The 15,284-nt window shown below is 40.2% G+C and overlaps 1 protein-coding gene across 2 annotated transcripts in view; it reads right to left on the bottom strand.

Moving 5' to 3' along the window:
• LOC110639694 (uncharacterized) overlaps positions 1-4,202 on the bottom strand; it is a 39,027-nt gene extending 34,825 nt beyond the window's left edge. The window contains exons 1-2 of one of the 2 annotated variants that reach the window (XM_058145765.1): positions 3,111-4,202; positions 137-281 (exon numbers count right to left, since the gene is read on the bottom strand). In XM_058145765.1, coding sequence (XP_058001748.1) covers positions 137-281; positions 3,111-3,979 — 1,014 coding nt within the window. In that variant the 5' untranslated portion in view covers positions 3,980-4,202. The remainder of the gene's footprint in view (positions 1-136; positions 282-3,110) is intronic. The other variant, XM_021790744.2, reaches the window with a different exon arrangement.
• Positions 4,203-15,284: the final 11,082 nt, after the last annotated feature.

Here is a 15,284-nt window from a genome sequence, read left to right on the forward strand (position 1 = left end):
AGAGAAAAGTACAAGCAGCTACATCAAAAAATAATGTAAAATAAAATGCTTCATGCTAACTTCCAAGTTCTAGGAGAGTGAGCAAAAAAAAAGTTGTCAAAGAGCTGATTTTTTGTAACAAACATAAGCAACTTACCTGAATTATTTCAACAATTTGTCTACAATTTGATGAGAGAGCCTCTCCATAAATACATAGCAACTTTTCTTGCATGACATGCCAGGAGACTCCATATCTTTCCCTTCTTGACAATACCCTCACAAGGAGATCTTGCAAAACCGTGCTATTAGAAACATCAATAGGAAATGTCAATAAATATCTAGAAGATTACAAACAATACACAACAATTTTCACATATTCTCTCCAACTAGTATAAAAATGAAAGTAAAATAGCAGAAAATTTTCCCAATGTGTTTTTATTTGAAGAAATTTATCAGTGTTATCAAGAAAGGTCTACAAAATTAATTCAGGTACATAACCCAAAAAAAAGTTCAACTTAAATTAAAACAGGTAGAAGAATTTTGCATGCAAATTTATACACAAGAAAGCCTTCAAACTAAGATATAAAATTTAATACGTGAAGAAACTCCAAAAACACAAAAAAAATGTTGAAAAGAAAAAGAAGAAAACTAAGGCCATACTGTCAATCACAGATGAAGTGTTATGGACGCATTTGTGGTTGAATTTTGGAGATTTACTTTCTATTATTATCTTTTAATTAAGAGTTATTTCCTTTTCAGAATTGTAATCCTTCTTATACAGGGACTTCTTATTCTAGTAAGGATTATTATTATTTCTTTTCTAGTTATAAACTTGATGAAATTAGGATTTCTAATTCTAATAAGATTCCAATAGATCTTGTGTAAACCTCTCGCATAAAAGGGTTACTTGAATTAATAAAATAATGCAGAACTATTTTTCAATTAAATTGAGATCTGGACTCTCTCTTCTCCAAGTCTAAAGTTAGATGTCCCTTTTAACGAGCTCACGTTTTCAGCAACAATAGGTTGAAGAAAGAATCGAGATAAAGCAAAAGTTTTAACTTTTGAATCAGATTTCACTATTAACAAGCCTATGACGAGATCCTAGGCACAAGAACATAACAAATTGGTATAACAGCCAATAGTCATGGGCGACTCAAATCCAAGAGAAGAGTTGAGATCTCTTTTCCAAGAAGCACAAGCCATATCCGAAGCTAGGGTGGCTGAAGCAGAACCGAGAATGGACTCTTGAGTTGCACAATCAGAAACCAAGATAGGAGCACAATTGTAGCTTTTATCTCAGCAACTTCAGGAAATTATTGATGGTGCCAGGAGAAGCCAAGGAAAAGAATCCGATGGAGGAATGGGTAGTAGCAATGGTCACATGCTTAAAAGAATTGAAGAAAGGGTACAAGGGCAACCTGTAATAGGAGTTGTTCCACAATACACTAAGTTGGATTTCCTAACTTTTGATGGAACCGAAGATCTATTAATTTAGCTGCATAGATGTGAGCAATTCTTTTCCAATCAAAGGACTTCTAAGGCAAATGAAGTAGGTCTTACGGCGTTCCATATGCTTGTAGAATTGGTTCTACAGATTCGAACAAGAAGAACCAAACTTAACATGGTGAGTCTTAAAGGATTATTGTAATTTGTGTTTCGGATCTCCACTCAATAGCAATCCTTTGGGCAAATTGCCCAAAGGATTGGTTAATTTGAACCAAATAGGAATATTAGAGGAGTAACAATAACAATTTCAAAGTTTGCTAGCTTAAGCAACAACAATCTAACTAGGCCAAGAGGTGGACTTATTTACTGTGGGTCTAGTTGATTCAATCAAGGCTTGAAGTGGAGATGCAAAATCCACCAAGTCTAATACAAGCAATGAATTTACCAAGAGCTTTTGAAAGAAAACAACAATTGGGGGGAGACTTATGACAAGGAAATTGGACAAATTCATGGTCCAATACAAGAACAGTACCTATTTCATCAATTCCGCCTGTAACCAAGGCTACTGCCAATCAAATCATTGGCACATCACAGAATTCTAGATTAGGAAGTGTATCATCTTCCTTTATTAAAAAATTGAGTTGTGTAGAGATGGCTGAACAAAAAGCAAGAGGCTTTTGCTATAATTGTGACGAACCATATTCCTTCGAGCATCAATGTAAGAAGTGTTTTGGTTGGAGATGGATGATTCAGAGGAAGCAACAGGCAAAAGACTATGGATGATTCATAGTCTTATACCACTGTTGAGTTTGAGAACAAACTCTTCTATAGGGGGGAGTAATGTTATGAACGCATTTGTGGCTGAATCTTGGGGATTTACTTTATATTATTATTAGATATTAATTCTTATTTTAATTAAGAGCTATTTCCTTTTCAGATTTGTACTTTTAATTCTAGTAGTATTATTATTATTTCCTTGCCTGATGGAATTAGGATTTCTAATTCTAGTAGAATTTCAATAGATCTTGTGTAAACCTCTCTTATAAAAGCGATTACTTGAATTAACAAAATAAAGCAGAACTATTTTTTAATTAAATTGAGATTTGAACTCTCTCTTCTTCAATAAGTCTAAGGTTAGAACTCCCAAGCTCAATTTTCAGCAACAATAGGCCAAGGAAAGAATCCAGGTAAAGCACAAACTTCAGCTTTTGAATCAAATTTCACTCTTAAAAGGCTGTGACGAGATACTGGGCACGAGAACATAACAGAAAGTTTCTTCAACAGTTATACAACAAGGGAAGGCAATGCTCCCCAAAGCCCAAGCCATACTATGCTGAACATAATCCAGCACCAAATAACTGTTCTTCCAAAATAAAGATGATGGGTATTGTTTTAAATTCGCGAATCAACTTTTGCGCTAACTAAGAAACTCATGTCTTCTCTTCCAAGAATTGCTACTCGCTAGTATAAGGTGTGTTGATTTTCTCCTATTTAAGAATCTTCGCAGAAATTGTTTTGTTTATTTAATGAGCCCTGGATAATAACCTTCATTCAGTTTTAATTTTAATTCCACACTCACATGATAACTACATGCAAGAAGAATTTTAAAATTAATAAAATTTACGAGTTAAGCATCATTATAACTTTCATTTACTGTTGACAATAAATCGAAATATACATACCGATATTCAGCCTTGTCCACTCCACGATCAAGGTGAAGATAACGAATGTGAGAAAAGGATCCTCGTTCATCTCCTGCCTCCATGCAATCTTTCATGGCCTCTAAATGTGCTAACTGAACGCTTCTTTGAATCAGAGAAAGCACCTTCTCCTCCTCCTTCTCCTCCTCGTTAAAAATATCCATACTCGCCTTCTCATCCATCCTCACAGTTAGAGCTAAACCTGAATTCTCAACATCATCCCCCTTCAATTGCTGCTGTATATTCCAGCACAGTGCTTCAAAAACATCAGAGTGATCTAAAATTACCCTCTTCAAACACATTATTTCCCCCTCTTCAATGGAATAAACAGTAGAATCTGCCCTTCTATCGCTCCCTTGCTCCTCCTTAACAGCATCGTTAGCATCGGCTCCAACATCTGGCTTCAATCTCTTCACCCCCAACTCCAAAACCTTGTCCAAAACCCGCAAACAACCCCCCAATTCACTAGCCACGTCCTTCAAATCCTCGCTCCTAGTTCTACCCAACAACTCCGTCACCATGTCGCTGAGCACTTGAACCAATAACAGGAACTCCGCGCGCAATCGCAAGATAACAGGATCGAAGCTCCATGCCTGCGAAGTGGAGTTACTGTATTGCAAGAGCTCTAGAGTCGATAGATAGGTGAGCAGAGAAGGCGATGGACAGGAGGAGGGTGACCAGAGGATATTCTCGAAGCGGCCAGAGTTGGCAACTATGCTTTGGAGAATAGCGAGGGCTAGGTCAGGGTTTTTTGATCGGAGAGCTAACAGAGTAGCACGCAGTGGCTCGAATTGAGATAAATGAAGGTGGTTCGCGGCCAGGCGCGATAGGAGCTCGGTTTCTTTGTCCATTTGCTGTGGATTCGATTACAAATTAGATGGATCATATGATATGATGATGAGTATATATAGATAGAAGAGTAGGATGGCCTCTCGGGCTGGCTAACTGAGATTATTACAGGGAGGTAGGATGACGTCTCTTGCTTTTCTATACAGCTGTGATGTTTGGCTCTTGAGAAAATGAGTCAGACACACGCAAGAGCCATGCTTAAATGGGTTTAATGATAAAAATAAACAAAAATTCCAGGTTTTTCAGTTTTCACTGTACACCCGGTCTCAATTTATAGCAACCTTTTGTTAGTGACGTGGGCACTAAAATGTTATTAACACAAAATAGATACCTTAGGGCCTCGGTAAATTCAATAATAGATGTTTATTTGTAATTATGTCTTATATGATTCTCTATTTAAATATGTTAGCTTTTTTTAACATGTAATATATATATTTTTTATACTCATATTTATAATTTAATATTTTTATATATAATTTTTAACATTTTTTAAGATTATTTAATTTTATATAATTATTTTATTATGAAAAATAAGATAATTTTATATAAATTATAAATTATTAATATTTTTATATATAATTTTTAATATTTTCTAAGATTATTTAATTTCATATAATTATTTTATTATGAAAAATAAGATAATTTTATATAAATTATATATTATATTATGGGATTTTTATAAAATAATTATTTTTTTTATAAAGTAGTTAATTACAAAAATTTTATTAAAAAATTCTTTATATGAAAAAATACATATAATATTTTTAAAAAATTTAATAAATAATATTTAATAAACCAACACTTGTTCTTATAATTTTTTAATAAAATTTATTATACATAATTCATCTCTTAGATTATTTTTAAAAAATATTATATGTACTTTTTTATTTGAGAAAATTTTATTTTTTCGTTAAGTTAAAAAAATTTCGTAATTAGTTAATTTAAAGAAAAAAATCATTTTAGAAAAATTTAATAAAATGAGTAATAAATTATGTGAAATTATCTCATTTTTTTAACAAAATAATTTGACTGATATAAAACTAAGTCATAAAATTTTTCATAATTTTTTATTGATATATAATAAATTTTCAAAAAATCTATTGCAAACAAAACTTCTTTAAAATGTTGCCATATAACAATTTTCATGCAGATATTGTCATAATTTATAATTATAGTAAGTATTAATTCTTTTTTTTAAAATATTTTAATTATAGCCACTGTTACCTCAATTTTACAATTAAATGATTGAAAGTATTATATCTATTTAATTAATATTTATTTAATTATTAATTTTTTTATAAATTTCTTATTTAATATTTTTAAAATTTTTAATATTTCATTTCACTATTTCATATTAGGCTAAACTATTTATCTCTCAAATTTTTATTAAAAATTTTATAATAAAAAAATAGTTGTAACACCCCAAAATTTTAAATTTTATTATTTTATGAGTATTATTGATATTTTAATTTTAATTAAATTTTAAGAAATTATTTGAGATTTTTCGAATTTTAAAAATCGGGTTCGATTTTCCGAAAATATAAACTTTGATGATTTTTAAAAATTAATTTAAAGACCACGTGGCAAAACTAAAAATATATTTGGAGTCTACGTATTTTTCTGAGTTTTCTGAAATTTTTTCAGAATTTTTGGACCTCGTTTTCGGTCCCGAGGTAGAGTAAAAATTCAAAATTTAGTATCCTGAATCAGACCGTCCGAATCGAACCGGACCGGATCAGACCGGTCGAATCGGACTGGCCTTTCCTTTTTCTTCCTTCTTCCTTCTTCCTCCCGCGCGCGTCGACCTCCTCCCCTTCTCTCTCTCTTTTCTCCCTCCTCCCTCCTCCCCTTGCCGCGCCGCCACCTCCCCTTCCTCCCCACCTCGCCGGCGCCCCACCTCGGCCCTCCCCCACGGTCGGCCGCCGCCTAGAACGCCGGAAAAAGGCCTCAGAAAGGACGCTCAGCACGCGCACGATGCCTGGACTTCCCGGCCAAAATCCGGCCGATCCGGCCACCAATCGGACCGGGTCTTGTGTCTAAACTCATCTACTCGACGAGAGCTTTCCATAGACACCAAGAACACAGAAATCCATCAAGCGGTTTGTCCGATTGTTGCTCGGGAGGATTTTAGCCCATTTCGACCTTTGGGCTAGATTTCTCACAAACTGTGAACCCCACGAGAAAACCGAGAGTACCAGCGCGCTCCACTCGTCGAGAGCTTCGTGGCGACATAAATTTCGAATTTTTTCAACACCGTTTTTCGGTGGGTCCCACGGAACTTCGCAGTGTTTTTCCAAGTATTAAATGAGCTTAGAAAATTCTGAAAAATTTATGTATTAACCCCCGTGTTATGGGCTTCGTGTAGGTATCCTCAATTCGCGGAAATTCGACAGTTGTCCGGGTCTGTGAATTTTCGGCCAGACAGACCCGTTACCGGAAAGGTCTCTGAATTGGATCGAGGTTTTGGCTATCCCCCCATTGTCAGACGTCCCGAGCGCGTTCCAGAAGTCGAAATCGGCAAAGGTAAACCCGAACCTTGCTTTTTCGTAATTTTCTAGTGCTTAATAGGATTAAAAATCCATAAAATATTCGTGGTAGCTTAGAAAATTATGATTCTTTTTACAATAGCTTAGTAATATTGCTAAGGACCGCGGGGCAAAGTTTTAAAATTTTTAGAGCTTATTTGGGCAATTTTTGCAAAAATGATTAATTATAAGGACTAAAATGAAATTTTACATATTGTGATGGATAACTGATTTGATGGGCCCAGGAGGGGCTGGGTGATGTGATTGAGTTGTGGATATATGGATTGTGAGTATAGAAGTGTGTTTTGAGCCCTTTTGTAGGTTGGGTAGGTCCTAGGTATAGGGGAAACTCTGCCGGATTTTCGGCACGACTTAGGACGTATTTGGTCTTTTTCCTTGTTTGTATTGAGTCAAATTTATTAAATGATTATAATAAAATTGTCAGGTGAGCCGGGACAGCCTTCTTCCTCCGCCCAGCCGCCTCAGTGACCACCGTCAAGTCTGTGAGTAAAATATTAATTTTAATTGTAATTTCGATATTATTATATGTTCAAGCATGCCCATGCATCACTTATATGTATATATTTATATAGTTAAACTCTAGGCACGATTTATGTTGCATTCATAACTGTTAACGTGCCATGGATGTTGTTGTGGTAATTTGGAGCAGTGTGCGTACGTTGGTGTGCGTGTGATGTGGTGTGGACTATGGACAGGATGGGTAGTCACGGCTTGAGTTCTTCGCTGGGACCCGATCCTTCGGGGGGTAGTCACGGCTTGAGTTCTTCGCTGGGACCCCCGATTTGGTTTATTAAGCGAAAGTCCGGCTTGAGTTCTTCGCTGGCACCAGGTTGGATTTAAGAGAGCTGTATAGGGGATCAGCTCCCATATATTATGATTGATGCTACAGGGTGCGTGAGTGCTCCAAATTACCTTTTTGATGTTATGATGTAAAAATGTTATTGATGTTGCATTTCACTCTACAAGGTGCATTAGTTTTAGATAGTTATAGAGATTATGGTTAAAATTGATATTTTACTCTCTGAGTCGAACGCTCACTCCTGTTCAATATTTTTCAGGCCACAGGAGGATATTTTTGAGGTTAACCTGCTTTTCTCCCTCGCAGGTCGTTTATCAATATTTATGTAATTCTATGAATTTCTAGAATTTCCGCATGTGTTAGAAACCTTCATTTAAATTGGGCTTGTAATATAAGTTCTTTATTGTGGACCTGTAAAATTATTATATGCATGTTTGATGGACTGGATGAGGGAGCTGAGCTCCCATTTATCTTTATGATGATATGAGTATGTGGAGGGTCCCCAATGGATTGTATATTGTGTTTACAGGTCAGGTGAGTCAAAAACTCCCCGTTGAAAGGTCCACTTTATGGCCGGACTCTGTCCGGTTGTTTTCTTGAAATTGGGCCCAAATGGGCCTTGGAATTGGGTTAATGAACAGTTAGGCTTACTACGGGCCTTGGGGGCTTTAGGCTGGCCCAGGTCCTAGTGCCGGTCCGGCCCATAGGTTGGGTCGTGACAAATGTGGTATCAGAGCCTAGGCTCCAGATTCTTAGGGAATGTTTGTCTAAAGTATTGGGAAGAGTCTACTAGGAGTCACATGTGGAAAATAGGGTCCACATTTGTCTTGCATTGTCATCTTTGCTTCTAGTTTCTGCTCCATATATTGTGTATAAATATGAGTCTATAGACCTGTGTAATGTGCAGTTTTGAATTTTGTGGGCTAATGCTGCTGAATTTCAGGAAAATGCATAGAAGTAAGAGCCGCCATCGCACTGTAACGGATGTGCCTGACGAGGTGTCGGCACAAGTTGAGGCGCCTGCCCCGAGGAGGCGGGGTAGGAGGCCTAGAGCTGCTCAAGTAGAAGAGCCGCCACAAGCTGAGATCGGGCCTTTTATGGCACAGGGTCCCATGGACCCCATGGCAGCTACTCTAGCTGGGTTGCAAAGAACCATCGATATGATGGCACAGTATATGGTCCACCCTCCACAGCAGCAGCAGTCCACCGCACCAAGAGGGGAACCTTACAAACAGATAATCAATTTTAAGAAGTTGGTGCCTGGTACTTATGATGTGTCAGATGATGTATATCGGTTTTTGGATTCCTGCATGTGCAGAAATGTAATTGCAGTTGACTGATAGAAGACTAATAGAGTGTATGCAGCATGTCATGGGGCCTATGCCTAGACAATGGATGAATGACTACGTGTTACCTTGGATGGAGGGTTTGTCGTGGGCTCAGTTTGTGGAACTGTTCATCAATCGGTTTGTGCCAGAAAGCTTCAGAGATTAGAAACAGTGGGCCTTTGAGGCCTTAAGACAGAATGGCAGGTCTATAGATGAATATGCTACAAAATTTCTGGAATTAAGTAGATATGCCCCTACAGCAGTAGCTACAGAAACTATGAAGGTAAAGAGATTCCTAAAGGGGCTTGACAGGAGGTATGCGAACCTGGCCATGATGTCTGATCAGTCTTTTGATGTGGTCGTTGATCGAGCCAGACAGATTGAGATTAGCTATGCTGTGGATGACAGCGGAAGAGCAAAGAAAAACAGAGCAGAGGGTTCTACCGGTGTTCCCCAAATGGGTACTCCGGATAGTGGTGGCCAGAGTAATTACAGAGGGAAGAGTAGGAACAAGAAGAGTGGTTTTAGACACAAACCTCGAGGATTCAGACCAGGGTACGGATCCAGCAGTGGTCACAGTTCAGGATACAGTAGTTCTGGGTCTGGTTCAGGATCCTTCTTGGCACCTTGTGCGCAGTGTGGAAGAGGACATTCAGGACCTTGTTTGATGGGTTCAGGAGTATGCTTCAGGTGTGGCCAACCAGGTCACTTTGCTAGGGAATGCCCCGTGTTCAGTGAGCCACAGATGGGGTCACAGGTTCTCTGCAAATGTTCCTCGTCATTGTATCCGGTGCTTCCAAGCATGGCAGCGATCGATGGCCAACAGGCCGAGGACAAGGGGGACGTGGATTTGGAGGCGGTCGAGGTAGAAGTCGATGTCGTGGTTACGCCACTCAAGGTAGGGTCAAGCTCGCGTTTTCACCCAGACCCACAATGATGATCAAGCTTCAAATGCGGTTGTGGCGTGTATTCTTCCAGTCCATTCTTATGAGGCTCGTGTTTTGATAGATCCGGGTGCTACGCACTCATTTGTCTCCCCTGTGTTTGCCATGAGGTTGGGTAGAAACCCTACAACCTTAGGATGTCCTTTGTCAGTAGCTACCCCACTTAGCGACGACATAGAGGTAGATATGGTTTTTCCGGGTAGCCCAGTGGTAGTGGATGGAAAGATCCTCCCAGCATACTTGGTTCCTCTACCAGTAATGGATTTTGATGTAATTTTGGGGATGGATTGGTTGGCAACTCATTATGCCACCTTAGACTGCAGGAACAAAAAGGTGTATTTCCACATACCTGGTGTGAAAGAGTTTAGCTTTGATGGTGACAGGAGCGTGGCTCCATATAATTTGGTGTCAGCAATTAGTGCTAGAAAAATGTTGAGGCGTGGATACCAAGGGTATTTGGCATTGGTGAGAGATACATCTGTAGAAGGTGTCAGCATGGAAAATGTTCCTGTTGTCAGAGAATTTATGGATGTCTTCCCAGAGGAGCTTCCAGGGTTGCCATCAGGAAGGGAAATAGAGTTTTGCATTGATGTTGTGCCGGGTACAAATCCCATATCCATGCCACCTTACAGGATGGCACTAGCAGAATTGAAAGAGCTAAAGGAGCAACTACAGGAGCTTTTGGACAAGGGTTTTATACGTCCGAGCACTTCACCTTGGGGTGCTCTTGTTCTATTCGTGAGAAAGAAGGATGGGTCATTAAGGTTATGTATTGACTACAGACAGCTGAACAAGGTGACTGTGAAGAACAAGTATCCACTTCCTCGGATCGATGACCTGTTTGATCAGCTCCAAGGGGCTAGATTCTTTTCCAAGATAGACCTGCGATCAGGCTACTATCAGTTGAGAATCAGGGATGAGGACGTGTCCAAAACGGCATTCAGGACAAGATATGGTCATTATGAGTTCTTGGTGATGTCTTTTGGACTCACTAATGCACCAACAGCCTTCATGGACTTGATGAACCGGGTGTTCAAGCCATTTTTGGACCGTTTTGTCATCGTATTCATAGATGACATTTTGGTATACTCTCAGACCGAGGAAGAACACGTGTGGCACTTGAGGATGGTGTTGCAGACTTTGAGGGAGCACCAGCTATAGGCCAAATTTTCAAAATGTGAATTTTGGCTAGAAAGCATCTCATTCTTGGGACACGTGGTTTCTAGTGAAGGCATCCAAGTGGATCCCAAGAAAATTGAAGCTGTAACTGATTGGCTTAGGCCTACAACAGTCACTGAGGTGCGAAGTTTTCTGGGTCTAGCTGGCTACTATAGGCGTTTCGTGCAAGATTTCTCCAGGATAGCGGCTCCCCTAACTAAGTTGACTAGGAAGAATGTTTCATTCATTTGGACAGATGACTGTGAGAAGAGTTTCCAGACACTTAAGGAGTGTCTAACAACCGCCCCTGTGTTGACACTACCTATGAGTGGTGAAGGATACACCGTGTACTGTGACGCCTCCAGAGTTGGCCTAGGGTGTGTTTTGATGCAGAATGGAAAAGTAGTGGCTTATGCTTCAAGACAGCTGAAAAGGCATGAGCAGAACTACCCCACCCATGATTTAGAAATGGCGGCTATAATCTTTGCACTAAAGATCTGGAGACACTACCTGTATGGTGAAGTGTGCGAGATATACACCGACCACAAGAGTTTGAAGTACATCTTCCAACAGAGGGATTTAAACTTGAGGCAGAGGAGATGGATGGAGCTTCTAAAGGACTATGACTGCACCATCCAGTACCACCCTGGGAAGGCCAATGTAGTAGCAGATGCTTTGAGCAGAAAATCTTCTGGCAGTTTGGCGCACATTTCAACGGAGAAGAGACCGTTGATTCAGGAGGTACATGAGTTGATGGATTAAGGTTTAATCCTAGATCTTTCAGATGAGGGGGTATTGCTGGCTCATTTTTCAGTGAGGCCAGACTTGAGAGACAGAGTTAGAGTTTCCCAGCACAGAGACCAACAATTGATGAAGATCATAGAAAGAGTACAGCAGGGTGAAGATGGTGAGTTTGGATTTGCCAATGATGGCGCACTAGTGCAAGGTTCTAAGATATGTGTGCCCGATGTGGACAACCTCAGGAATGAAATCATGCGAGAGGCACACTACACACTGTATAGTGTGTCCAAGTGCTTGACTTGTCAGAAGGTGAAGTTTGAACACCAGAGACCGTCAGGGAAGCTGCAAGAGCTCCCTATCCCAGAATGGAAGTGGGAAATGATTACTATGAATTTTGTGACTGGGTTGCCTCGTACCACGCGAGGGTATGATTCGATATGGGTAATTGTAGACCGCTTAACCAAATCATCTCACTTCTTGCCTGTGAAGACTACATATTCTGTGGCACAGTACGCCCGACTCTACATTCGAGAAATAGTCAGATTGCATGGAGTTCCTGCTTCCATAATATCTGACAGAGGGCCCCAGTTCACTTCTCAATTTTGGAGAAAGTTGCAGGAGGCACTTGGCACGCAGTTGAACTTCAGTACGGCTTTCCACCCTCAGACAGACGGACAGTCCGAAAGGACAATCCAAACACTGGAAGACATGCTTCGCATGTGTGTCTTGGATTTTGGAGGTCAATGGGATGAGCAGCTAGCTTTGGTGGAGTTTGCCTACAACAACAGTTATCACTCCAGCATAGGGATGGCACACTATGAGGCACTATATGGAAGAAAGTGTAGGTCTCCTCTGTGTTGGATGGAAATGGGGGAAGCGAAGGTGCATGATGTAGACCTAGTGCAGTACACTTCAGAGGTAGTTCCTTTAATCAGGGAACGACTGAATACAGCTTTCAGTAGGCAGAAGAGTTATGCAGACCCCAGACGGAGGGATGTGGAGTTTGCAGTAGGCGACTATGTATTCCTGAAGGTTTCTCCAACGAAGGGAGTCATGAGATTTGGAAAGAAGGGCAAGTTGGCACCTCGGTATATCGGACCTTTTGAGGTTACTGATAGAGTTGGAGCAGTTGCCTACCGATTGGAGCTACCACCCAACCTTTCTCACGTTCATCCCGTGTTTCACATCTCCATGCTCAGGAAATACATTCTCGATCCTTCTCATGTACTACAGCCGGATGTAATAGAGCTAAAAGAGAACTTCACGTTTGAGGAGCAACCTGTAGCCATAGTGGACTACCAAGTGAGACAGCTGAGATCAAAACAGATCCCTATGGTTAAGGTTTTGTGGAGGAGCCAGTCAGTGGAAGAGTGCATCTGGGAGTCAGAACGGGACATGCGTAACAAGTACCCTTATTTGTTCAATGTATAATCATGTGCTTTATTCTGCCTTGTGTAAAATTCGAGGACGAATTTTCTATAAGGGGGGAAGAATGTAACACCCCAAAATTTTAAATTTTATTATTTTATGAGTATTATTGATATTTTAATTTTAATTAAATTTTAAGAAATTATTTGAGATTTTTCGGATTTTAAAAATCGGGTTCGATTTTCTGAAAATATAAACTTTGATGATTTTTAAAAATTAATTTAAAGACCACGTGGCAAAACTAAAAATATATTTGGAGTCTACGTATTTTTTTGAGTTTTCTGAAATTTTTTCGAAATTTTTGGACCTCGTTTTCGGTCCCGAGGCAGAGTAAAAATTCAAAATTTAGTATCCTGAATCGGACCGTCCGAATCGAACCGGACCGGATCGGACCGGTTGAATCGGACCGGCCTTTTCTTTTTCTTCCTTCTTCCTCCCGCACGCGTCGACCTACTCCTCTTCTCTCTCTCTTTTCTCCCTCCTCCCTCCTCCCCTTGCCGCGTCGCCACCTCCCCTGCCTCCCCACCTCGCCGGCGCCCCACCTCGGCCCTCCCCCATGGCCGGCCGCTGCCTGGAACGCCGGAAAACGGCCTCAGAAAGGACGCGCAGCGCGCGCGCGACGCTTGGACTTCCCGGCCAAAATCTGGCCGATCCGACCACCAATCGGACCGGGTCTTGTGTCTAAACTCATCTACTCGACGAGAGCTTTCCATAGACACCAAGAACACCGAAATCCATTGAGCGGTTTGTCCGATTTTTGCTCGGGAAGATTTTAGCCCGTTTCGACTTTTGGGCTAGATTTCTCATAAACCGTGAACCCCACGAGAAAACCGAGAGTACCAGCGCGTTCCACTCGTCGAGAGCTTCGCGGCGACATAAATTTCGAATTTTTCCGACACCGTTTTTCGGTGGGTCCCACGGAACTTCGCAGTATTTTTCCGAGCATTAAATGAGCTTAGAAAATTCTGAAAAATTTATGTACTAGCCCCCGTGTTATGGGCTTCGTGTAGGTATCCTCAATTAGCGGAAATTCGACAGTTGTCCGGGTCTGTAAATTTCCGGCCAAACAGACCCGTTACCGGAAAGGTCTCCGAATTGGATCGAGGTTTTAGCTATCCCCCCATTGTCAGACGTCCCGAGCGCGTTCCCGAAGTCGGAATCAGCAAAGGTAAACCCGAGCCTTACTTTTTCGTAATTTTCTAGTGCTTAAATAGGATTAAAAATCCATAAAATATTCGTGGTAGCTTAGAAAATTATGATTCTTTTTGCAATAGCTTAGTAATATTGCTAAGGACCGCGGGGCAAAGTTTTAGAATTTTTAGAGCTTATTTGGGCAGTTTTTGCAAAAATGATTAATTATAAGGACTAAAATGAAATTTTACTTATTGTGATGGATGACTGATTTGATGGGCCCAGGAGGGGCTGGGTGATGTGATTGAGTTGTGGATATATGGATTGTGAGTATAGAAGTGTGTTTTGAGCCCTTTTGCAGGTTGGGTAGGTTCTAGATATAGGGGAAACTCTGCCGGATTTTCGGCACGACTTAGGACGTATTTGGTCTTTTTCCTTGTTTGTATTGAGTCAAATTTATTAAATGATTGTAATAAAATTATCAGGTGAGCCGGGACAGCCTTCTTCCTCCGCCCAGCCGCCTCAGTGACCACCGTCAAGTCTGTGAGTAAAATATTAATTTTAATTGTAATTTCGATATTATTATATGTTCAAGCATGCCCATGCATCACTTATATGTATATATTTATATAGTTAAACTCTAGGCACGATTTATGTTGCATTCATAACTGTTAACGTGCCATGGATGTTGTTGTGATAATTTGGAGCAGTGTGCGTGCGTTGGTGTGCGTGTGATATGGTGTGGACTATGGACAGGACGGGTAGTCACGGCTTGAGTTCTTCGTTGGGACCCGATCCTTCGGGGGATAGTCACGGCTTGAGTTCTTCGCTGGGACCCCCGATTTGGTTTATTAAGCAAAAGTCCGGCTTGAGTTCTTCGCTGGCACCAGGTTGGATTTAAGAGAGTCAGATAGGATCAGCTCCCATATATTATGATTGATGCTACAGGGTGCGTGAGTGCTCCAAATTACCTTTTTGATGTTATGATGTGAAAATGTTATTGATGTTGCATTTTACTCTAGAGGGTGCATTAGTTTTAGATAGTTATAGAGATTATGGTTAAAATTGATATTTTACTCTCTGAGTCGAATGCTCACTCCTGTTCAATATTTTTCAGGCCACAGGAGGATATTTTTGAGGTTAACCTGCTTTTCTCCCTCGCAGGTCGTTTATCAATATTTATGTAATTCTATGAATTTCTAAAATTTTCGCATGTGTTAGAAACCTTCATT

This window comes from Hevea brasiliensis, chromosome 4 (assembly GCF_030052815.1).
Source record: "Hevea brasiliensis isolate MT/VB/25A 57/8 chromosome 4, ASM3005281v1, whole genome shotgun sequence".
Lineage (NCBI taxonomy): Eukaryota > Viridiplantae > Streptophyta > Magnoliopsida > Malpighiales > Euphorbiaceae > Hevea > Hevea brasiliensis.